The following is a 27,246-nucleotide window of genomic DNA, read 5'->3' as shown; positions in this document are numbered from 1 at the left end:
TAGGGGTGTCTTTATCAAAATGATTTCTTGTAAATCCTATAAAATAAAACATACAAAATTGGGTATGACAAAAAAATATTAACCAAGATGGCAATTGTCAAAATGAACAAAGGTTACTTACATAAAATTACATTGCTAAGAAGCATGGTCAGAATTTAGAGCTGCTATGCTCCAGTCAAAAGTGAAATAAAACTTTCTAGCCTTTGCCACAGGTCCCCAGCTGAGAACAACATCAGACTGATTGGCCCAGTGGCTTACATTGCTGTCATAAAAACAATATGAATTGTGCCGCCTATTAGCCGCAGACAGTAACATGTAAACAGTTAATTTTAAAAACAAAATATAAAGAAAGAGAGCTTAATGTCTGTCTGAAAATACACAGTAGTCAAGCAGATTAAGTATAACAGAGCCATCTGTTAGGCTTTACAGAAATTACTATTCATAAAGGACAGAATGATACCGAAAAATTTTACAAACAGCTGTACAATCCAAAAAATATTTGCATGAAGGTCGTAACTTCAGCAGCACAAATCTATGAGATTTGAAAAAAATTATTTTCCAAACCAGAAGCAGGGAAAGATACAGTAAAAAATAGAGGAATCAAAATTCCATGAGCAATGGATTGAAACCATTGAAAAAAAAATTTGTTATGTAGTTGTAACTGTTCATTGAGGATGAGGCCACCGTTCTTAGAAATATGCTTAAAAATCTCCAGCTCTTCGAGTACATTGAGCCTATGCCCTTTCTTTTCTCTACGCAAAATGGAAATTTCTTCAACACATTTTGGTTTTTGTGCAGAAATTAGCAGATGATCAACAAAAGTGGAATTGTGTACATTAGTGCCTCTTTTTCCAAACAAATGTTCCTTGTACCTGATGCTAAAAGACCTTCCAGGTTTGTCCTACATAATAAATGGGACACGTATCACAAGTGATTTTATACACTCCTGAATTGTGTATCAGAACAGCAGTGGACTTGAGGTTGTGAATGAGATTTGTTTTTGTAAAAGGCAACTTTGAATCTATATTTTTTATTCAGAAGACAACAAATTTTATACAAAATAGGGCCTAAAAATGGAATTAAGAAAACATTTTCATATTTGTTACGGTGAGGAATAGCACTGCTGCATAAAGTGATCACTTTAGTGTAAGTTTTAACTTTGAAGACATTGTCATCTAACGTGGGATCGTAACCGTTATTAACTGCAATAGTTTGTATTATGTTCATCACTTCATTAGGCTGTCAGATGACAAAGGTACAGAGACTGGACAATGAATGGCTGAATGGAAAAATACTTTGTTATGGGAATGAGGATTTACTGAACTAGTTGGCACAATTTGATCTGTATTAGTGGCTTTTCGAAAAATGCCGAAAGAAAGTCTGCCATTGTCAATAGCAGTACTAAGGTCCAAGTAATTAAGCTGATGTTCATTATTTTTCTAATTCAGAAATGAAGCTGATATTCTCCTGAAGGCTATTAAAAATTTCAAAGAAGTGCTGAATTCCTTCCTGGGAACTACTGTATATTATCAAATTGTCATCTACGTAACAAGCATAAGACAAAATACCAAGCTCAGAAGCTGAAAAATTATTAAAGATATTTTCATTAATTTGCTGGAAGAGAAATTCATCAATAATTTTTCAGCTACTTATCTTGTTATTTTTTCTTATTCTCAGTATGCAGATAACATGATGCAGATCAAATTGTGCCCACTAGTTCAGTGCATCCGAATGAGGAAGCATTTTTCCATTCAGCCATTCATCGTACAGTCACTGTACCTTTGTCTCCTGACAGCTTAATGAAGCGATGAACGTAATAAAAACTATTGTGGTTAATAATGGCTATGATCCCACATTGACAAGATCTTCAAAGTGATCACTTGAGGCAGCAGTGCTATTCCTCACCGTAACAAATATAAAAATGTTTTCTCAATTCCATTTTTAGGCCCTATTTTGTGTAAAATTCGTTGTCTTCTGATTAAAAAATATAGATTCAAAGTTGCCTTTTACAAAAAAATCTCATTCACAGTCTCAAGTCCACTGCTGGTCTGATACACAATTCAGGAGTGTATAAAATCATTTGTGATACGTGTCCCATTTATTATGTAGGACAAACTGGAAGGTCTTTTAGCATCAGGTACAAGGAACATTTGTTTGGAAAAAGAGGCACTAATGTACACAATTCCACTTTTGTTGATCATCTGCTAATTTCTGGACACAAACCAAAATGCATTGAAGAAATTTCCATTTTGCATAGAGAAAACAGAGGTCATAGGCTCGATGTACTCAAAGAGCTGGAGATTTTCAAGCATATTATTTCAAACACATAAAACTGAAGAAAATGCCATCAACCTAAAAAATGAAAGAAAAAAAAATTCACACAAAATATTAGAAGAATCAAGAGAGGATTTCATAGAGATATTATAAACTCTATAGAAGGTAATTATCATAAAACCAACTCCAGGAACTACTATAAAATCTTTGGGAAACAACTACAACAATATGAGGCCCCTACACTATTACTGAAAGATGAAGGTGGAAGAATGACACACAGTAACAAGGAAAATGCAGAAATCATGGCAAAAGCATTTAACAAACTTCTGAATTGCGAGGAACCCAAAGAACCCTTACAAATCAATGTAAATACCCCAATAAAAACCAAACCTAACAAACTAGACCCTCCAACTTTCTAAGAAGTAGAAAAAATTCTTAAAGAACAAAAAAATTATAAGGCATGTGGAGAAGGTCAGGTTTTTGTTGAAATGTGGAAATATGCAAGTGACACAGTCAAGACCTCCTTACAAATGGCTCTAACAAAAATTTGGGTAACAGAATGATTCCCCGAACATTGGACCACAGCTATCATCCACCCATTACACAAAAAGGGAGATAAGAGCAACCCAGACAACTACAGAGGAATCTCTCTCCTAGATTGCACATACAAAATTCTACCCAAGATCCTATATGAAAGAATCAGGGAGCAATTAGAACAGGAGTTAGTGGAATATCAGGGAGGTTTAAGACCATGGAGAAGCTGTGCAGAGCAGATAATTAGTTTAAAATTGATTATGGCATACTTCAAGAAATGGAGCAAACCTCTGGCAATAACATTTGTAGATTTTAAGAAGGCATATGACTGTCTCCACAGACCTTCAGGATTAAAAATTTTAAGAAATCTAGGACTCCATCCAAAACTAATTAAAATAATACAACTCACTCTAACCAACACCAAATCAAAAGAAGTTTAGAGGAGAAATTTCGGAACCATTCCTCATAAAAACAGGCTTAAGACAAGGTGACTGCCTATCACCATTACTGTTCAACTGTGCACTGGAATACATAATGAGAGAATGGTACAAGGACAATCCAAATATGATAAGAATTGGAAGTGCAAAAGATGATACTAGCTTAAACTGCTTGGGATTCGCTGATGATCTTGTTCTCCTAGCCAAAACCGTTCAAGAAGCCAGGCAACAAGTGAAATCACTACAAGAAATAGCAGAGAAAGTAGGCCTTAGAATATCATTTGAAAAAACGGAGCTTATGCTAACTGATCCACCACTTGCAAACCAAATTACAATGGAGAACAGGAAATCAAAATTGTCAATAAATTTAAATATTTAGGCGAAATAATAACATACAATCTAAATGATAAGCCATCATGACAGAATAGAATAAAAAAACTGAACTATGCAAATTACATTACCAAAACTACATACAACAAAAAAAGCCTATCTATAGATGCAGAATTAAAACACTATAAAACAGTTACACAACCACAAATAACGTACGCAGCTGAAACTATCTTCAAAACAACTAATACAGCAGAAATTGACAGAATACTAAAAATAGAATGAAGAATAATTAGGACATGTATAAATAAACAGTATAAAATAAATGGGCATTGGAGAATTAAATGGATCACAGAAATTAAGGAAGATATAAAAGAACTCCAAATTACAGTAGATGACCTAAAAAACAAGACAGAGAAAACCAGAATAGTGCAGGACCCGCAAACCAGACTACAAATGAAAATCAATAAAAGGAGTACAGGAAGAGTGGTCTTAGATGAAGGAAGAAAGAAAAATATCTGAAAGAATGAAGAAATATTGGGCAGACAGAAGAGCAAAACACCTTTCATGTAAAAATAGACTCTAATAATTATATTACCCAAATATCATATTAAATTATTGTTGAGCCACATTGTATCCCTGTGTAACAACTTGTTTACAACTTTGTATTTTTGACTAGAGTGGTCCAATGAAGGCCATAAAATAAATAAAAATAATAATAATAATAATAATAATAATAATGATGATGGCCACATCCTCAATGAACAGTTACAACTGTGTAACAGTTTTTTTTATATATAGTTTCAATCCATTGCTTTAGGACTTTTGATTCCTCTATTTTTTACTAAATTTTTCCCTGCTTCTGTTTCCAAAACACAATTTTCTTCGAATCTCATAGATCTGTGCTGTTGAAGTTACCTTCATGCAAATATTTTTTGGATTTTACAGCTGTTTGTAAAATTTTTTCCCATATATTCTGTCCTTTACGTAATAATAACATCTGTAAAGCCAAACAGATGGCCCTGTTATACTTAATCTGCTTGACTACTGTGTGTTTTCTGACAGACATTAAGCTCTCTTTCTTAATATTTTGTTTTTAAAATTAACTGTTTTTTATTATTATTATTTCTCTTATAATGTTTCAAACGACAAGTCACTATCCACACCTGGTAGGCAGCGTAACTTGTATTGTTTTTGTGACAGCAATGTAAGCCACTGGGCCAATCAGCCTGGTGTTGTTCCCAGCTGGGGACACGTGGTAAAGGCTAGAAAGTGTTAGTTCACTTTTGACTAGGGCATAGCTGCTCTAAATTCTGACCGTTGCTTTTCAGCAATGTAATTTTATGTAAGTAACCTTTGAACATCATAAAAACTGTCATCTTGGTTAATGGTTTTTTGTCATACCTAATTTTCTATGTATTATTTTGTAGGATTTATAAAAAATCATTCTGATAAAGTAGGTGTTGAAACCCAGGTCAATTAACATACCGGTTATGTGCAAGTGACTGGCTGTATAATTCTTTGCTGCAATATCAGTGTATTTTTGCCACCTCCTTGTTCAACTACATATCTACTGTTATTTTCAGTTTTGTATATGGATTTTATGAAATTATAAGACATCTGGCAGTGATATAGAATAAAAATACTTATAACGCAAATTAAACACTGGAAACTCCGGGTTGGAATATCAGCAATATAAGGGAAAGATAGATTGCTACTTACTGTAAAGATAACGGGCACAGAAAAAAGACACTTACACATTAGCTGCCGGCCAAAGCCTCCATCAGAAAAGGAAACACACACATATTCATTCACACAAGCAACCACACCTGATGCACACATGACCCCCATCTTCGACAGCTCAGACCAGTATTTCCTCTCGCTACACCACCATAACCACTGTCCGTCCCATACTGAAGAAGTGTTTCTGTTCATTTACAGTAGACATATTTTATGTAATTATTTTCTAACTATATAAATTACTTTTGTGTAGAGTATCAATCACTGGTAAGGAGACTTAGGGATATGCCTCATTCCCCTGGAATGGCATGTATCGTTACAATATTCAGTAAAATGCTTCATAAGTGACTGTTTTAAATGTCAGTAGTAGTAGTTATGAGCATTGCAAAAAGAAGAAATACACCTGAAAAATCTTGCTCATTTCAGGAGGAACCATCAGTAAACAGACTGGATGAAAGTCTCACTCTGTTCTCACAGATTGTAAACAATTGCTTCTTTCGTGAAGCTTCATTTGTTCTCTTTCTCAATAAATTTGATCTCTTCCGTGAGAAAATTTTGTATTCTGGTAGACACCTTCGACTATATTGTCCTGATTACAGAGGTAAGAAACTCATGCTTTTTTTTAGATTTCTTTTACATGTCTTCAGCAAAGTATTTATATTGTTTTTGGAGTACACACAAAGATCTTTGAATGAAACTAATCAAGAAATGTATGTGTTTTTGGTGTATTTCCTACTCATAACCAGTGACAAATTGTGTAATATTATTTGAGAAAATATGTATTATAAACTTTAGAATTTGAGATGAATTCCAAAAATTTAAGAGTAAAATAAACAGCATATTTATTCTAACAAAATACAAGTGATGAGTCTGAAAGAGTCTTATTTCTCTCAAGAGTAACTAGTGTAACAAGTAAACACAAAGGATTCACTAATGCGGTGAAGACAGTGCACAACACAGTTTCTGAATTAGGACGTATCAGCATAACTGACTTGAAAAAGCTGTCACTTAGTAAATGAAACAGTTTGGTTATTGTATACTTAAAGTGAAGTGTCGTATGACCTATTCTCAGGTCGTCTTCAGTACTGCCGGTGAATCTGTAGCAGAGTTTCGGTCCTAGTTGAGGTGAACAACATTCAATTGGAGTTTAGCATGCTGAGTCAACATTGTCCAGAATTTGTAGACAATGCCAAAGGTGCCTCCAGGTTGCTGCACACTGGTTCTATAGCCCATAGGGGCATATCCAAGTTATTATGTTATTTTGCTTATCGATAGGCCCTCTCTAGCACAACTTATGTTGTGAAACGGAAACTCTGTTCTTGGCTTCCTTTGACTGTGCAGTTATCACTGGCTAGCATGTCCTCACTATATATACCATAGCCATGGAGGATTGCGTCTTTGTCTCTGAGGTGTTATGCTCGGAGCAAATGTAGCACTCCCCCTTCCCAGAATGCGGAGCATACGATTGGGACCTGTGATGCCCAGACAGTGCCTCGAGCAGAGGTGTCTTCAGCAGCTCGATCCCTAAGGCCTCACTTTTGCCCATTTGGGTTACAGGCTTATCAAGGAAAATCACTGGGGAAAGACTCAGTCTCAAGAGGGTGGGGAAAGAGCGATCCATTTCTTCATCGTCTGATGGTGGCAGAATCAGGACATCTTCATCCTGCAAGTCAGCAGGAATTTGGTCCAATTGCAGTGCTGCCGCTGGTGATGGCATGATAGGCACTACAGCTTCATTTGACACTGAAGCTGGACCAAGCTCCTATGGTGTAGGCTCCAGTGCAGAGCAGTGGGATGGCCTTCATTAGGTATCAGTGTGGGCCACTGTAGTGGCTGCGGAATCTGCCTCTTGACTGCTAGGTGAGACAGCATGCCATGTTTGTCTCAGGTCAGCTCGTGGTGGCAGCTCGTGTGAAATGTGTTGCCTCCAGGCAGTATCATTGTCAATAGGTGGATCTCTGTACTGCTGATGGTTAGGTAGACACACAGTGCCAGCATTAGTGTGCACAAGAAGTGTCACTCTCTCACATTGTCTCAAAACACTTCCCTGGCCCCACCTTTGATTGCCTGTGTAGCAGCGATACCTGGCAGGCTGATCAGACTTAAAACAAGCCCACAGAAGATGCCAGATGATGTTGCCAGGGCAGGAGCAAATTGAGAAAAGTGCAATATGGCCTAACATAGAGTAGCCCCACTGGAGTCTTATCATGGATGTCTGATGTTGACCAGTATAACGAGAAAAGCAGCAGAAGAGCTTGAGATTTTGGCATCCTTTGGACTAGTTCCGACATCGTGTTTTGAAGGCGCAAACTGTCCTTTTGGCTCCTCCTTTCAATATAGGATTGAATGGAGCAGGCTTAACGTGACAGATGCCTGAAAATCATCTAATTTATTGGAGACAAATTGTGAATCATTGTCCAAAGCAATAGTCTTTGGAAATCCTTATAATGTAAATATCTTTTCCAACGTCTTTATTATGTGGGTGCTGGTTGTTTAAGATGTCTGAATGACAAACAGAAAGTTAAAGAAAGCATCAATGGCGATCAACAAGTGGCCGCCAAGGGGCAGCCCAGCAAAAGCTACGTGTACTCACCAAGGTGCTTTGGGTGCAGCTTGGGTTTCTGCACAGGTTTTACAGATTTTCAGAAATTTCTTGGCATCAGCCTGCATCCTTGGCCAGAAACAGTATATTTGAGTGAGCCGTATGCATGTGATGAAGAAGCTTGAGGGTTATGAGATACAGAGAGATAATGTGATGACTACTCAGGTCCGTTGTGCAAGTTGTTATATAAGATATGTCCATTACGCTCTGTGAAGGCGAAAATTCAGAAGAAAAAGGTTGAACTGACCGGGGAATGGCGTACTGTTTCTTATGAGGCCAGTCAAGGTGCAAATAGTTTGCAGTCTGCATTAATTCCAGATCCTTGGCAGTTTCCATTGCAGTATGTGGTGCGTCAATGGGGAGTCTGATTAAGAGTTCCTCATTAGCATTGCAAACGAATTGACACACATCTTCCGAGGCATTAGGAGCATGATCTGAACTGTCTGGCAGTAAGAAAAGGACATATGCATTTGCGTATTTTCTGGCTGCTTGTTATGCAATGTTATAGCAATACAAGGCAAGGTACAGTGACCACTGTGGAATTTTTAATGCAATTTGGTCAGGAAAGGGCATGTCAGATCTGAATAAGGAGCATAATGGTTTGTGGTCTGTAAAAATTGTGGAAGGAAGGCTATAATTGTGTGGGGGGAATCATCTCAACCCGTAAAGGAAAGAAAGAGCTTACTTGTCAGATTGTGAGTATTTAACTTGTGTCAAGTTCAATGACTTGGAGGCAAAAGTAACAGATCGCTCTACCATTGATCTGCTGAGAAGCACAGCTGCAAGACTGTACAATGAAGCATCTGTGGCTAAGAAAAGAGGTTTATAGTTGTCATAATAGATGAGACAATAGCATTTTAGTTGTACATGCTTAAGTGAGTTGAAAGAATGTTGACATTTATTAGATCACATGAACTTTCACACTTGGCTCTGTAGGTGGTTGAGGGGTGCTGCAAGAGTGGTTGTACTGGGTATGAATCTTTTGTAGTAATTGATTTTCCCTAAAACTGCCAAAAGTATGGAAAGATTCTGGGGTTCTGACAATTCTTGAATCGCTTTGAGGTGTTTTGTGGAAGGACACAAATCTGCCTTGTTAATAATGTGGCCAAGGCACTAAAGATCTGTTTTGAAAAAATAGCAGTTGAACCTGTGTCCGCACAAAAGATGGTGGGTGTATCGATAAGGTTTAAGGAAATCGAAATCCTGTACCGTTCTTCCGAAATATGTCATAGATCATGTCGTTGGGCAGCTGCTTTATCAAGTCAGTTTTCTTATTGTCATCAAGTACGTCTTTTTGAATTTCCATTCACTTCTCAAGCAGACATTTTGCAGGTGACTTTGCTTTCCACATCCATAACAAATGGCACTGCAAGGAGGGCAGTCTGTCCGGATGTGGTGAGTGCCACAATGAAAACAAGACATCACATTGCTTGGTGGCTGCCAAATGAGAGCAGTGTCGAGCCGCGTTGTCAGTGCCTGTGTGTCACTGTAAATTTGGGCCATAATTGTAATAGGATGCAATTATGATCTGAATGTATAGCTTTAATGCCTGAGCACAAAGTATTATACAGCAGAGTGACAGTTAGAGCTCTCATATTCATGGGAGTCGAAGTCAAGGAAGAGGAGGATGGCAAGGAACACATATGCCCAACATATTTGGAAATCCTGTTTGAGAATACAGGTTTTTTATGTGAAAAGGAGTTAACTAATATGAGTACATGATATCTCAACTTCATGCGCATACACAGACAGTATTATTTTAACAATATTCTCACATTGCTATTCTACAGCACTTATATATACAGGGTCTCCATAATTTAAGTTTCAGATTCAAAACGCTGTGAGATTCAAAACGCTGTGGAAAGAGAACTACTGCTCAGAATGACATCAAATTTGAACAGCATATGATTGACGCAGGGAGAAACATCATGGAACAAAAATCAGTTAACGAAAATTTTACCAATACATGGCACTGCAAACATCTTAACACATATAAGGTCAGCTACAAATTACAGATGAATTGTAATACAACGGCTATGGTTTGAGTTGCACATTACACCATCCTTGCTGTCCATTTTGTGTGACTGCACAAGTTTGACAGTCAACACTTGTGGCACTGTTAGTTAAGTAAGCCCATATACTAAGGCAAGATCATACTACATCATATGGAAAAAATCGTTTTTAACTGCCCTGAGGCCAGAAACCACATAAAAAGTAAAATACCTTCAGTTTTTATTGTCCTGGGGCCAAACACTGCATAGGAAGAAAAACGACATTGTTTTTAATTGCCCTGGGGCCAAAAACTACATAAGAAACAGAATGACATTGACAGCCAGAAGTCACATGGATTAAGATCGGGTGATCCCGGTAAACCAGGCAGTAAGGGGGAAATGATGGCTGATAATTCAAGCATTTCCGAAATGTTTCTGCAGTAGCCACTTCATAGTCGCAATGTGTGGAAGAGGGCCATCTTGCACGGAAATAATCCTACCCTCACATTCATGGTATTGAAGGGTTGGAATGAGATTGATGCCCAAAAGACTCTCATAATGTTTACCAATGATGGTACAGGTAACAGGACCTGCAGGACTCATCTCCTCAAAAAAATATTGCCTTGTGATAAACAATGCCATCAACCTGCACCATACATTGCCGTTGCAGAATAAAGTGGTACTAGTTAATGCGCAATTTTCTGTTGCCCACATTCCACAATTCTGCTTATTGACAAGTCCTTGGAGATAGAAATGGGCATTGTCTGTCTGCAGAATGTTCCATGGTCTTTCATTGCTCACTTCCCTGAGCAAGAAATTCCAGAGCAAACATTTGTCTTGCTAGCAGGAAGCAACTCCTGAACATGTGTAATTTTGTATAAATAGCAATTCAGGACATTTCAAAGGATTTTATTCACTGTGTTCACAGGCATGTCTGCTGTTCGGCCAGTTTCCCATGCACTGCATGTTTGCACACCACCACTCAGCGTAATCCATCCTGCAATGCTGTGGCCATATCTTCAACAGACATCATATCAAGTGCTTTCCTCCTCAAAAGAATCTGTCCTTTTGAACTCTTTAATTGTTTTCAGCAGACATTGGACCAATACATTCTTTTTCACACCTGTGAGTGCCCAGAACTTCTGCAGGGCTACTGGCACACAGTCAGTGTTTTCATAAAAGAGCTTCACCAGTAGTATGCAGTCCTTCATGGAGACAATCATATTGGGTGTGTCGGACACAAATTGAGGAACAACCATGTGCTGGTATCAGTTGGTGTGCATATCCTGATGCTTACAACATCGTCTGCTGGTCAGATTTTCATTATTATTATTGTTATTATTATTATTTTATTTCACAACGTTTCTGCCTGCGTCAATAATATGTGGTTCAAATTTGACATCATTCCGAACAGTAGTTCTCTTTCTGCAGCGTTTGGAACTGGAACTTTATTTATGGGCACCTTGTATATCAAATGAATAAACCTAAGTAACTGAAGAATTACAGTGGAATGAAGTTAATAATTTTTCATTTAATCATGCCAATTACACAGAAGAATAGTGCTACACCTGCAAATGGATGTCACTGAAACGGTATCAGCTTTACAGTCCAGAGAAAATAATGGACAGCATAGATGTTAATAATTAAATAGTGCTATGCTACTTCTTTAATGAAACACTCACTCATTTCATTCATTTACACTGCATTTCTGAGTCACTACATAAAAATGTTAAGAGCAAAGAGTCCTCTGGCATCAGCTACAGATTAGAAGCATCACACTTTGACACAGTGAGCAAAGCACATTGCCAGTGTCAATGCAGTATTTCACTGGAAGTTTGAAATAATCTAGCCAATGACTGATGCAGCCACTTCGATACCAAGTTTACAGGAAGACCAGCCAAAATGCTGGTGCACATAATTGTCTTTAAAGAAGAGATTGCATTTGAAAGATGTTGTTACTCTGACCCAAACTCACATCAATGCCCAGAAGTCACACCGAGTTGTTAAACCTGTGGACAAAACCCGTGAAAATGCTGAAACCAAATACATCAAGCAGTTGACAGTATCTTGTTCCACCTGGTAGTATCAGTAATACAGAAACTGCAGTGTTGTATGCTCCATGTTTTAATAATTTAAAGTTCCACTTTATGGTCCTGAAAGATAATTTCGCTTCTTCCACTTTTCCAAAAGGTTTAGCTTGTTTCGTATAGTCCTCTGTCACACACGGGCAAGGTGGTATTTGCCAATACTATGTCTTCACATCAGGCTTCATCATAACTTACTTCCTCAGTTTTACATCCCTGACCCATTGTACCAGTAAAGTTATTTGATATAGGTGTCTTTGGGGAAAGGGCAGTCTCATCATCATCATCGTCATCATCCTCATGTGAAAGAGCATCCTACGTCAGTTCACTAGTTTTCTCTGTATCTAGCACATCTTAATTCATGAAGCTGTTCATGATTGCTGCAATGAAACTGAACGGTATAAATAATAGCACAGAGAAAGCCCCATATCTTTCATTTGCCTTATGTATGAGTTAGTTGAATAACCAAATATAATTATGTTTACCAGTCATGCCTTTCAGGAGCTCTTGTTCTTTGATGTTTAAATGTTGCAATTTGATAATTGTTTCATATCACTCCTTCCACTTTACCATCATTCCTCCTAAAAAGAACACTCTTGTGCTGTTCATAATAGACTGTGACCTTTCAATAACCAACTGAGTTCAAATAATGCTTGACTGGTGTCAGGTTTTCACCTGCATTTTGCTCACACCTAATTCTCTCCAACACCTTCCTAGTCAAGCCCTCACCTTCAACCTTTCCAAATTATACTTTATCTCACCCTTGTCCTCTACTGTGTCCTGATTACCCCCATTCACCCTTGGCATCTGAGACAGAGCATCCATTATGACACTTTCATCACCTCTTATGTAACATATCTCCATTTCAAATTGGTGTAAATACAAAGGCCACATAGTGGGTCTACTATGTAGCAACCTACAGGTTCTAAGAAAGCTTAATGCCTTATGATCCAAAAATACAACAGTTTTCTTTCTCAGTAAGTAGCATTCATGTTTATGGAACCCCCACACCATAGAGAGGTCTTACAATTCAGACACACTACAATTCCTCTCTCATGCTGAAAATGTTCACCTGCCAAACACAATTGCCCAGTGCCACATGATTCCTTCTGATGTGGATACATTCTGAAACACTCCCACCCCAGCCCATATCTACACGCATCTGTAGTGATGCAAAATATTCACTAAAATTGTGACGGTACAACATTTTGCCATGTAGCATACCTCCTTCAGACTTCTAAACACTTTTTCGCATCACTCAGTCCGCACCCAAATGGTATTCCTCTTTAGCAGTTGCATGAGCTACAGATCATTAAACAAGTGCCCACTCACAAAACTGCTATAAAAACCAAACAAGCTCAACATTGTGTTCAATTGCTTTCAGTCTGTGGGTTCTTCTATAGTGTTCAGATTCTCAGGATCTAGTGCTATCCCCCAGTTCACCAATAACATATCCCAAAAACTTAACTTTATTCTTGACAAATTCTGACTCTGCTAGCTTTACATTCATTCTCCCCTTGTCCCAAGCAGATAGCAGATCATTCAACAAATTATGATGCTCTTCCCAACTCAGGCTTGAAATAAAAATACAGGGTTGCCACAATTTCTGAAAATCAGTAAAATTATAAAAATACTGGAAAATATAATTTTTTGCTTTTGTTTACACAATTTACCTTTTTACTTATCCTTTAAATTATAAAACCTATAAAGGAGAAAAATACTTGCTGTTCATTCAAAATTAGAGTTAGTAAAACATTCTTAAATGCAGGAGTTTGTACATTTTTTTGTCAACTTACCTGTTTTCCTTACCTTTCAGATTCTAGAATTTGTCAGGTAAAAATACTAAAACTGGGAATTTCACTTTGGAAAACTTCTGACAACTCAGAAATTTTCATCTACATAAACAGTAACCCTACTCAACAAAGTTCTACCCAACAATCCATCCATTGCCTGAATAAAAACATTTACTGCCACATTTAACCTGAAGGCAACCATCCGGAATTGATAGTATTTTCCGTTGTGAAGGAAGGCAGTATATTTCCTTGACTCTCCTGCAGGCTTTATATTCCAGCACCCACAAGTAATACGTAGTGATGTTAAGTACTTAGTTGCACGAACCTTTTGCAGCCTCTCCTCCATATTGCCAGGCCCATCATTTTGCCGTTCCACAGTTTTGATTCAAATGATGTGCGTCAACGACTAATCACTCAGTTCCACATTTCTTCCCCACAATTACTAAAGGTTTGTTATACACACTTTGGCACCACTCAGTTATCTCCCCAGTCTACAGTTCTTTGATTTTTTTATGTACCACCTCCTGTCTGGCAACCAGTATGGAAAAAGACTTTCCAAATAATGAAATGTGCTCCTTCACCTCTAATTTACATTCAAACCAATTCACCAGTCCTGGTCTACCAGAAAATGCCATTTTATTTATACACAAAACCTGACTTAAATCTTCTCACTGTGTGTGTGTGTGTGTGTGTGTGTGTGTGTGTGTCCGTCCAAAACACCACTTTTGCAAAGTCAGTCCTTCCTTTCAATTTTCTTAACAGGCCTACCCCAAAAAGTAGTTCTACTGTTAGCCCATGAATTATGAAGAACTGAAATTCTTTTCCATGACTCAGTACTGAAATGTGCAATAAAACTTCCCACTTAATTGCTTTTGTCAGTTTGCCTGTCACCCCAATAGTCTTTACCCCCATTACCAGCATGTTTACCAACTCCTGTGGCTTAGCCATTGACTAATACCATGCCTGTGATATATTTCACTTCCGTTGCCTACCAAAGCTTTCGTGGAAACTCACCCTACTTCAGTGTGAATGACTGAGTGATTATCTTCTACTTCATCAACCGAGGATTAGTCTTCATCAAATAACTCGGCACTAATCTGTTCTCTTACCACAGTCAACTATCTTCACCTCAGATTTTACATTTCACTTCCAGATTTCCCATTCTGACCGACAGATTTAGACTGCGACATTGTTTTAGTTATTCTGTCACTAATACTTGGTCCATAACTGATTCTTCACCATCATATTCAGCATTCCTAACAAACACACCATGCTTGTCAGAAACCAATTCCATTATAATATCTTCACCTTTCCTTTCATCCTCACTTTCTATTCCTTTTTCCCCTTTAGACATCCTTTTATGTTCCATCTCACACTCTTGTCTCAAATATCCTTCACCTCCATCCTCACTGGCCCACAATTTCAACCAACTAATGTCTTTGCATTCACTATTTTGCTTTACGTGCCTAATACCGTCTGGAAACCCTCGTACAACCCTCCACGGTGCTTTCAATATTCTGCTCTATTTCATCAACCTGTATATCCGAAGACTTGAATTCCAATCCTTCTTCCCCAGAGGAACTACCTTTCCTTTCATCCAAAACTACTACCACTTCAGCTACCGGGTTATTCCTATTTTCCAATGACCCTGACTCCTCCTCCCCTTTAGCGACTAAAAGAACTCCGTTTTGTTCCTGCCGCCTTCAAACCGGTACCTTGGTGCCCCCGTTCCCGTCCCTCTGGTTCCTGTTTTCTTGTGGCTCCTTAGTTACCATTTTGTTATGGCCCTCTCTCCAATCTTGCTTATGCCCGACCCCTAGCAGGAATTAATTCCTGTTTCCCAGCCCCACTTTTTCTAGATGAGGTTGTCCCTCATCTCTGAGCTTTTGTCTAGGGGTCCAACATTCCTTCCCCTATTTGGTGACCACCACCTGCCACGATTGTTATCGCATTGGTTTAACATCCTCTGCTTGTCATTTCTGTCATTCACTGCTACTCTCCTCTATTACCCTATCTATTGTACCTACAATCGTCCTTAGCCCATCACTGGAATAAATTCTCTGAATTGTTTCTAAGAACTTAATAAGTCACTCAGCATTATCTCTAGGTGCTGCAACTACCATTTGTCTTAAATGTCATCATCATCATCATCATCATCATCGTTTCCCGACTCCAGTTTCCCAGGTGTGGTGTACAAACACTCGCCATCTGCTTCTGTCTTCATAAAACTTCTGTTATAAAACTTCTGTTCTAAGACAACTTCCCATTTGTGTCCTTTCTCGTCCACATCTGGTCTTACAGCCTCTTATCAGCATTTTCTTGGTCTTTCCCGTGGTCTTCTTCCTACAAGGTTCAGGTTGAAATACTTTTTGACAGGTCTTTTGCTGTTCATTGTCATTATGTGCCCACTCACTGAAGCCTGCATTTCTTTATGACACTTGTACCAGGAACCTCAATACCAGCCACTTTTCCATTCACCTCATTCCTGTTTGTGTTCTCTCTAGTTGTTTGATTCATAGTTCTAATCACTCTCATTTCTGTTGCCTGAATTATGCTGAGGTTTATGTTTAGCGGGGTACATATTTCAAAACCACATGCAAGGATTGGTGTGAAATAGGTGTGGTTCATGGTCACTTTTGCCTTACATGTGTGGGCAGTTTATTCTCCAGACCCAGTATAAATGTTTCAGCATCCAGTTTTATCAACCTACTTTTGGCACAAGGCCTAAGCTACCCTTATGAGTGTTGTATACCTCTCTTCCCCAGAAATCCCTCAACACTGATTGCTGCTTATTCATAGACCAGAACTCAGTCAAGAACTTGGGCTCAAATTCTAATACTGTCTCAAGTAACTCCCCCCCCCAAAGGCATCCATGTATAAGCTTCACCTTCCAAATGGCTTTTTTTAAAATAAAAATACACTTTTTCTGTAACCAACAACTGTGTAACACATTATAAAAATCTTTCAAAAACAGTACAGGATTCTCATTTCTCACAGGATCAAACAAGTTCACTAGCAAGCTTTCTACATGCACACTTGTAACACTACTATTAATTTCCTTTTACATTCTTCTCACTTACACTTTTCAATTTTTATGCACTTATTCTCTACCTCCTGTGACTACTGCTTCCTTAAACCTTAACCTCATTATGATTCTCATCACAATGACTCTGTGTGGCATTAATTTGTTGTTCTACAAACATTTTAATGCCTTTACATTGCTTGGCTAACTCTTCTTCCAACTCTCTATTTCTGTCGATGTAGTCTGTTCTGATAGCCTTGGTATCTTTCTTAAGCTTGGCTTCTATGGAATTCAGTTCCAGCTTAAGGGGACATTGTATGTGAAATTCGTTGAAATTTGACATTTTCTGTTTTCTACTCCACAATGTACTTTGGACTTTAGTGAACATATTGGTATATAATACATTAAAATCAGACAATTGTGAGACCTTCAAATAATATTTTGGATGTTGACGTGTGACTGTCAAATTTCGCGGCTACGCATATATTGCCACAGTTGAGCAGTCATATCTTGGGAACTACACAGTCTAGAAGGCTGTGAATTGCTTTGTTTTGTCCCTACTGCTACGTCTCAGAAGTTGGCATTATGAATAAACAAATCAGTCCTTTGTTTCTGATACTAGTTTTCGTTGAAAGTAGTGTGATTATTGGCTATTTTTGTAGTAAACTAACCTCTATTGCTTTTTATACGTAAATAAAATAACTAAGTGTAGGCCATTAGAGATAACTGTGACCATTTAGAGAAGATGAAAAGAGCTATGTGGAGCACTTTCTTTCATCGAATATCAGCCGATGAAAAGCCATGTCATGCTTTGTGTCCACCTCCACCAAACACTGGGTGTAAATATAGGCAAGCTGAATTTTCTGGCACCCTGCATGAATTTACACATAAACATTCTCTTCCTTTGGCAGTAATGGAGGCAATCAAACTTATTTACAGAGATTTGGCAAAGCCTGAGCAACTAAAGAAGTGTTTACATGGGAAGACCCAGAATGTGAATGAGTCCTTCAATAATGTTGTGTGGTGCCGTGTGCTTAAAAATTTATTTGTTGGCCTTACGACTCTAAAGTTAGCAGTGTCTGATGCGTAATAACTTTTAATCATGGGAATTATGAAAGACTTAAGGTTCTGGAGAAGTTCGGGGTAAGACGTGGACAGAACACAGCTAAAGGACTGCAGGAGCTGGATGAGCTTTGTGTATGTGAAGCAGAGTTAGCTGCTCAGCAAATGACAAAAGAAACAAGAAGGAAAAGGAGGCGGCAAGCAATGGGCTGTTGTGACACTAAAGAAGACAGACTATGGGCCAGGGCAATTCTAGTGCATGAAAGACAGGAAGGCTGTGGCCAAAAGCTTTATGTTAAGTATCTTTTAATTGTGTCTGTCTGCAACTTAATATGTCTTCTTTACAGTAAGTAGCAGTCTGTCTTTTCCTACTTTGTTATATTCGTACCTGGAGTTTCCATTATTTTATTAAAGCTGCTGGATATGCCCACATATTGATTGAAAATGAACAAATTATTTTAAATCTTGAAAAAATTCCTTTGGATCACACAAGCTAAACATGATACTGATTGACAAAATAAACAATTAATTCTGGCTTTCACATCTGCAGAAATACCCAACAACTAGATTAATTTAATCCAAAGTCCATTGATTTCCATGATTCTAAATCTCAAAAGTATATTTATGTACTGACACAAGAGAGAACAGTCAAACAATCTATTGTACATCCCATTACTCATCTCAACCCAAACGCACCAGACTTAACCCCCTTGAGTTATTTCCCATGTCACTGGTGTTTTATCTAAGGTTTCCCCACATACATGCATTCGTATGAAACATTCCACATGGGAAAAATATATTAAAATATATAAAAACCCACACCCTTTCGTCTTTCCCTCTCCTTCCTTCTTTCCTGACGAAGCAACCGTTGGTTGCAAAAGCTTGAAATTCTGTGTGTGTGTTTGTGTGTTTTTTATTGTGTCTGTCTACCAGCGCTTTCCTGTATGGTATATATAAACCACATACACAGACACAAGCAGCGACTCTGTGTGTGTGTGTGTGTGTGTGTGTGTGTGTGTGTGTGTGTGTGTGTGTGTGTGTGTATAGACACACACACACACACACACACACACACACACACACACACACACACACACACCAAGGCATGTTTAGCCACAGGGTGATGCTCATTACCAACAAACACTGTCTGCCTGTGTCCATTCATGCGAATGGGCAGTTTGTTGCTGGTCATTCCCACATAGAAAGCTTCACAGTGTAGGCAGGTCATGAAGGATGGATCTCATTTCAGGGCAGGATTTGAGGAAGTCGTATCCCTGCCGGAGAGCCACATTCAGAGTCTGATCCAGTCCCAGAAAGTATCCTGTCACAAGTGGGGCACTTTTGGGGTTCTTCTGTGGGAGGTTCTGGGTTTGAGGAGATGAGAAAGTGGCTCTGGTTATTTGCTTCTGTACAAGGTCGGGAGGGTAGTTGCGGATTGCGAAAGCTGTTTTCAGGTTGTTGGTGTAATGGTTCAGGGATTCCGGACTGGAGCAGATTCGTTTGCCACGAAGACCTAGGCTGTAGGGAAGGGACCGTTTGATGTGGAATGGGTGGCAGCTGTCATAGTGGAGGTACTGTTGCTTGTTGGTGGGTTTGATGTGGACGGACGTGTGAAGCTGGCCATTAGACAGGTGGAGGTCAACGTCAAGGAAAGTGGCATGGGGTTTGGAGTAGGACCAGGTGAATCTGATGGAACCAAAGGAGTTGAGGTTGGAGAGGAAATTCTGGAGTTCTTCTTCAATGTGAGTCCAGATCATGAAAATGTAATCAATAAATCTGTACCAAACTTTGGGTTGGCAGGCTTGGGTAACCAAGAAGGCTTCCTCTAAGCGACCCATGAATAGGTTGGCGTACGAGGAGGCCATCCTGGTACCCATGGCTGTTCCCTTTAATTGTTGGTATGTCTGGCCTTCAAAAGTGAAGAAGTTGTGGGTCAGGATGAAGCTGGCTAAGGTAATGAGGAAAGAGGTTTTAGGTAGGGTGGCAGGTGATCGGCGTGAAAGGAAGTGCTCCATCGCAGCGAGGCCCTGGACATGCAGAATATTTGTGTATAAAGAAGTGGCATCAATGGTTACAAGGATGGTTTCCAGGGGTAACAGACTGGGTAAGGATTCCAGGCGTTCGAGCAAGTGGTTGGTGTCTTTGATGAAGGATGGGAGACTGCATGTAATGGGTTGAAGGTGTTGATCTACGTAGGCAGAGATACGTTCTGTGGGGGCTTGGTAACCAGCTACAATGGGACGGCCAGGATGATTGGGTTTGTGAATTTTAGGAAGACGGTAGAAGGTAGGGGTGCGGGGTGTTGGTGGGGTCAGGAGGTTGATGGAGTCAGGTGAAAGGTTTTGTAGGGGGCCTAAGGTTCTGAGGATTCCTTGAAGCTGCGCCTGGACATCAGGAATGGGATTACCTTGGCAAATTTTGTATGTGGTGTTGTCTGAAAGCTGACGCAGTCCCTCAGCCACATACTCCCAATGATCAAGTACCACGGTCGTGGAACCCCTGTCCGCCGGAAGAATGACGATGGATTGTTCAGCCTTCAGATCACGGATAGCCTGGGCTTCAGCAGTGGTGATGTTGGGAGTAGGATTAAGGTTTTCTAAGAAGGATTGAGAGGCAAGGCTGAAAGTCAGAAATAACCACCTTCCTTACCCTCTTGCTCCTACCCTTGTAACCGCCCCCGGTGTAAAACCTGTCCCTTGCACCCTCCCACCACCACCTACTCCAGTCCTGTAACCCGGAAGGTGTACACAATCAAAGGAAGAGCCACGTATGAAAGCACCCATGTGATTTACCAACTGACCTGCCTACTCTGTGAAGCTTTCTATGTGGGATTGACCAGCAACAAACTGCCCATTTGCATGAATGGACACAGGCAGACAGTGTTTGTTGGTAATGAGGATCACCCTGTGGCTAAACATGCCTTGGTGCACGGCCAGCACATCTTGGCACAGTGTTACACCGTCCGGGTTATCTGGATACTTCCCACTAACACCAACCTGTCAGAACTCCGGAGATGGGAACTTGCCCTTCAGTATATCGTCTCTTCTCGTTATCCGCCAGGCCTCAATCTCCGCTAATTTCAATTTGCCGCCGCTCATACCTCACCTGTCTTTCAACAACTTCTTTGCCTCTGTACTTCCGCCTCGACTGACATCTCTGCCCAAACTCTGTGCCTTTACAAATGTCTGCTTGTATCTGTGTATGTGCGGATGGATATGTGTGTGTGCGCGAGTGTGTACCTGTCCTTTTTTCCCCCTAAGGTAAGTCTTTCCGCTCCCGGGATTGGAATGACTCCTTACCCTCTCCCTTAAAACCCACATCCTTTCGTCTTTCCCTCTCCTTCCCTCTTTCCTGACGAAGCAACCGTTGGTTGCAAAAGCTTGAATTTTGTGTGTATGTTTGTGTTTGTTTGTGTGTCTATTGACCTGCCAGCACTTTCGTTTGGTAAGTCACATCATCTTTGTTTTTAGATATATTTTTCCCACGTGGAATGTTTCCCTTTATTATATTCATATCATTAATTTGAACCCAACAATTACGTTTGTTATTGTCACTGTTGCATTTCAAAATCTTTCCTGTCATCTTATTTTCTCTTTCTGTTTTTGCTAGTAGTTTCACTTTGTATTCACCTTCTCCTCATTACCGAATCTACAATACAATTTTATCCCGCCTATATATACTCAATAATACGTAACCCATTTCCAAACCATAACCCAAAAATTTTTTTCCGCTTTCAACACTACCGCTGCTATAAAATCCACCGTTTCCAGTTCACAAACAGTTCCTTTCAGCTATTAAACAGCCATTTCGTCTAGTTCTTATAACTTTTGCCTTTTTTTCCATTTCCGTTTTTCCCACATCACTGATCTTTTTTAGCCGCTTCCCACAGGTTTTAACGTCATTATTTCTTCGTCAGACAATTGTTAGCCTCATTTTCACAATCTGCCACCACAAAACCACTCCTTTTAATACATTTGCACGCAATTTTTTTGAAATTTTCCCGAATTGCTCCACCCTTTAACGTGTTTTGGCGGCAACACAACCATCTAACCTTTGTGCACATCGTTGTCTACCAACCCAAGTTCACCACAGGATCAACAAGCCCAGCTATAACCAAACTATTTTTTGCCTTTTTTCACACCAGATCTCCAGTTTCTTTCCAGTTCACCTTTATCTCTCCCGATATATTTATATTTTTATTTTCATTTCAGCCTCGTGTTACACTTTCCACCTTCTAATACCATGTCACCCTCGCACCATCCCCACAACGACCCCATTAAGTTTTATTTACATTCCCTCCGCAAACATGCCTTCATCCTAGCCAGATTACACTCCCATATTTTATTTTCTCAAGCTTGTCTGACATTTGGCATTACCCCCAAAGGCCTCACACTTAAAGTTCCCATCTCTGGCTGTAACCCTTCTTTCCATCAGTCACTATACCAGTTCCAAACTGAACAATCCTTTGCCCTCACCCACCTAATCCTTCACCTGCACATCAACTCAGCCAATGAACACACCCGTCAACTCCTATCCTTAATAAAAGTCCTCAGTCTTTCCTCTCCCACATCCACACCGGCTGTTCAGAGCATCCTCCTACAGGCCAACCGCAAATTAGAACAGCATGCCACTCTCCACCTCAAAAAACTATCCAATCTCCTGGTTTCCCACCTCCGGAAAGGCAACTCACTCACCCTTCACAACCTTTCCAGCAAACCTCAACCTCCTCTCATTGCACACAGACCCAGTCTCTCCCATCTACTCAATCTCCCACTTCCAGCTCCACTCCCCCCAAAACCTCAAAATTCCAATCAACACAATCTGGAACCACAACACCCTAATTCAGTAGTTAACCTTTCCCCCAAACCTCTCTCCCAATCCGAAACCTCTGTCCTATCCAAAGGCCTCACCTTCAGACCCACTCTCAGATTCAAACAAACAGCCCTTGTCAAAGATTTACTGTCCTACACCCATACTCTCTGCTGGAAATATCACTTTGCCACGAAGAAAAATGATCCTAATCCTACTTCTAATGATCCAACTCCCCAAGACACTATCCAAATTGAACCCTGCCTGGAACAGTTCCGTCCTCCGTCACAGCGGGACCCACCTCCTCTTCCTCAAAATCACCCTCTCCAAACTTTCCAGGAATTTCTGACTTCCAGCCTTGCCTCTCAATCCTTCTTAAAAAACCTTAATCCTACTCCCAACATCACCACTGCTGAAGCCCAGGCTATCCGTGATCTGAAGGCTGACCGATCCATCGTCATTCTTCCGGCGGACAGGGGTTCCACGACCGTAGTACTTGATCATTGGGAGTATGTGGCTGAGGGACTGCGTCAGCTTTCAGACAACACCACATACAAAGTTTGCCAAGGTAATCCCATTCCTGATGTCCAGGCGCAGCTTCAAGGAATCCTCAGAACCTTAGGCCCCTACAAAACCTTTCACCTGACTCCATCAACCTCCTGACCCCACCAACACCCCGCACCCCTACCTTCTACCGTCTTCCTAAAATTCACAAACCCAATCATCCCGGCCGTCCCATTGTAGCTGGTTACCAAGCCCCCACAGAACGTATCTCTGCCTACGTAGATCAATACCTTCAACCCATTACATGCAGTCTCCCATCCTTCATCAAAGACACCAACCACTTGCTCGAACGCCTGGAATCCTTACCCAGTCTGTTACCCCTGGAAACCATCCTTGTAACCATTGATGCCACTTCCTTATACACAAATATTCTGCACGTCCAGGGCCTCGCTGCGATGGAGCACTTCCTTTCACGCCGATCACCTGCCACCCTACCTAAAACCTCTTTCCTCATTACCTTAGCCAGCTTCATCCTGGCCCACAACTTCTTCACTTTTGAAGGCCAGACATACCAACAATTAAAGGGAACAGCCTTGGGTACCAGGATGGCCCCCTCGTACGCCAACTTATTCATGGGTCGCTTAGAGGAAGCCTTCTTAGTTACCCAGGCCTGCCAACCCAAAGTCTGGTACAGATTTATTGATGACATCTTCATGATCTGGACTCACAGTGAAGAAGAACTCCAGAATTTCCTCTCCAACCTCAACTCCTTTGGTTCCATCAGATTCACCTGGTCCTACTCCAAATCCCATGCCACTTTCCTTGACGTTGACCTCCACCTGTCCAATGGCAGCTTCACACGTCCGTCCACATCAAACCCACCAGCAAGCAACAGTACCTCCATTATGACAGCTGCCACCCATTCCACATCAAATGGTCCCTTCCCTACAGCCTAGGTCTTCGTGGCAAATGAATCTGCTCCAGTCCGGAATCCCTGAACCATTACACCAACAACCTGAAAACAGCTTTCGCAATCCGCAACTACCCTCCCGACCTGGTACAGAAGCAAATAACCAGAGCCACTTCCTCATCTCCTCAAACCCAGAACCTCCCACAGAAGAACCCCAAAAGTGCCCCACTTGTGACAGGATACTTTCTGGGACTGGATCAGACTCTGAATGTGGCTCTCCGGCAGGGATACGACTTCCTCAAGTCCTGCCCTGAAATGAGATCCATCCTTCATGAAATCCTCCCCACTCCACCAAGAGTGTCTTTCCGCCATCCACCTAACCTTCGTAACCTCTTAGTTCATCCCTATGAAATCCCGAAACCACCTTCCCTACCCTCTGGCTCCTACCCTTGTAACCGCCCCCGGTGTAAAACCTGTCCCATGCACCCTCCCACCAGCACCTACTCCAGTCCTGTAACCCGGAAGGTGTACACGATCAAAGGCAGAGCCACGTGTGAAAGCACCCATGTGATTTACCAACTGACCTGCCTACACTGTGAAGCTTTCTATGTGGGAATGACCAGCAACAAACTGCCCATTCGTCACGAATGGACACAGGCAGACAGTGTTTGTTGGTAATGAGGATCACCCTGTGGCTAAACATGCCTTGGTGCACGGCCAGCACATCTTGGCACAGTGTTACACCGTCCGGGTTATCTGGGTACTTCCCACTAACACCAACCTGTCAGAACTCCGGAGATGGGAACTTGCCCTTCAGTATATCGTCTCTTCTCGTTATCCGCCAGGCCTCGATCTCCGCTAATTTCAATTTGCCGCCACTCATACCTCACCTGTCTTTCAACATCTTTGCCTCTGTACTTCTGCCTCGACTGACATCTCTGCCCAAACTCTTTGCCTTTACAAATGTCTGCTTGTGTCTGTGTATGTGTGGATGGATATGTGTGTGAGCGAGTGTATACCTGTCCTTTTTTCCCCCTAAGGTAAGTCTTTCCGCTCCCGGGATTGGAATGACTCCTTACCCTCTCCCTTAAAACCCACATCCTTTCGTCTTTCCCTCTCCTTCCCTCTTTCCTGACGAAGCAACCGTTGGTTGCGAAAGCTTGTTTTTTGTGTGTATGTTTGTGTATCTATCGACCTGCCAGCACTTTCTTTTGGTATGTGATAAAATGTCTGCGTGTGTCTGTGTATGTGCGGATGCATGTGTGTGTGTGTGTGTGTGTGTGTGTGTGTGTGTGTGTGTGTGTGTGTGTGTGCCTGTCCTTTTTTTCCCCCTAAGGTGGGTCTTTCCGCTCCCGGGATTGGAGTGGCTCCTTGCCCTCTCCCTTGAGACCCACATCCTTTTGCCTTTCCCTCTCCTTCCCTCTTTCCTGGTGGAGCAGCCATTGGTTGCGAGAGCTTGAATTTTGTGTGTGTGTTTGTGTTTGTTTGTGTGTCTATCGGCCTGCCGGCACTTTAGTTAAATTTCACAATTATGTCCACACATATACCAATGACAAATCACTTAATTTTTTTAAATATACTGTACTCAATAACAATAAAATTCCTATAATCCTCATTTAAATGAAACTTCTACCATCAATTCCATCTGTATCAGCCATGTAAATCGTGTTACACAACACATATAGGGTGTTTCAGAAGTGATGGTCAGTAATTCATGAATGGAAAGTACAGGCCAAAAGTAGCTAAAAAGCTCCAGTAAATATGGGTCCACAAATCAACCGTTGCCAAGGTATCTCATTAATTCGATTTGGGAACCAACTGTAAACACTCCTGGATACTGTGGTATTTAGATTGTTTGGGATCAACACTCTGTTTATGCATGCACCACTACTTCCCTTTCCCCCTCCATGCACTGTGCCATACTGGCCTATCAGGCAGTTACGAACATGAAGGTACCATGGACAGTGGTTACACAAATGAAGAGTACACTGACATGCACATCATAAATGGCTAAGCGGTTGGCAGTGCACTTGAAGCTGCATGATTGTATGAAGAAGCTTTTACTCTCTGCAGGCAGCCTAACAGGCGTATATTTAAGCAGTTACATCATCACCTTAGAGAAACTGGGAGTTTTGCAAACCATCTATGAGAAGTTGACTCAGATCAATAACACCCAATATTGAGGAAATGGTGTTATGCATTGTACACAAACAACTGAGTACTTCAACAAGGAGGTTTGCTACTCAAGAATGTGTCCTGAGGCACAGCAGTAGGTGGCAGATTTTACATTGGCAGGTAATCTATCCATATCTTCTCCAGCAAGTGCAAGCCCACAACAATGCAGGGTTCCCTGCTAGACAGAATTTCTGCCAATAGGTGCAGCAGCAGTGTATCCTGAATCCCCTGTTTGTAAGTGGTATTCTGTTGATGGATCAGGCTGGATTTACCCATGATGGTAGCTTTAACTACCATAACTGTCACATTTGGGCTGACCTCAATCCTAATGCAACACACTTTTCATGACATCAGCAGTGCAGTTCACTGAATATCTGAGGAGGACTGCTCGGAGACCTCATAATTGGACCACACTTCCTACCACAGAGACTAACCGGACAGTAGTACATGTGGTTTCTGCAGACTGTACTTCCAGGTGTGCATGATGATGTTGCACTGAACCAGCGCCTGAATATGTGGTTCACACGTAATGGTGCACAAGTACATTTTCATTTATGGCTGCACCAGCTTCTAACTCAGATGTATGGTCAAAATTGTATGGTTAGAGTAGGACCCATCCAAAGGCCATTAAGATCTCTGGATTTAAATCCCATTTCTGAGTGTGGGGTCATGCCAAAAGCCTGGTATACACTAACAAGGTCAAGTCTCTTGACGAATTACACTTGCAGATTGAAGCAGTCTTCCAACATTTACAGAATTCCCAGGATTGTCTGAGACGATTAGGAACTCATTTCAGAGATAAGTTCAAAGTTGCATTTAGACGCATGGACAACATTTCAAATGCTCACTTTAATGTTTAGAGATGCCATGTGTTCCTGGACACTGATGAACCGCAACAGAAAATGTGTTGTATCTTGACAGTGGTTGATTTGTGGACCCATGCTTGTTGGAGCTTTTTAGCTACTTTTGGCCTGTACTTTCC

At 40.7% G+C, this 27,246-nt stretch overlaps 1 protein-coding gene across 1 annotated transcript in view; it reads left to right on the top strand.

The window, feature by feature from the left end:
• The window catches only part of LOC124777563 (guanine nucleotide-binding protein G(o) subunit alpha-like), a 94,892-nt gene that overhangs the window by 48,950 nt on the left and 18,696 nt on the right, over window positions 1-27,246 (top strand). The window contains exon 6 of the mRNA XM_047253019.1: window positions 5,739-5,913. Coding sequence (XP_047108975.1) covers window positions 5,739-5,913 — 175 coding nt within the window. The remainder of the gene's footprint in view (window positions 1-5,738; window positions 5,914-27,246) is intronic.

The sequence above is a fragment of the Schistocerca piceifrons genome, chromosome 2, assembly GCF_021461385.2.
Source record: "Schistocerca piceifrons isolate TAMUIC-IGC-003096 chromosome 2, iqSchPice1.1, whole genome shotgun sequence".
Classification (NCBI taxonomy): Eukaryota; Metazoa; Arthropoda; class Insecta; order Orthoptera; family Acrididae; genus Schistocerca; species Schistocerca piceifrons.
This window is presented reverse-complemented; position numbering and strand designations above follow the sequence as displayed.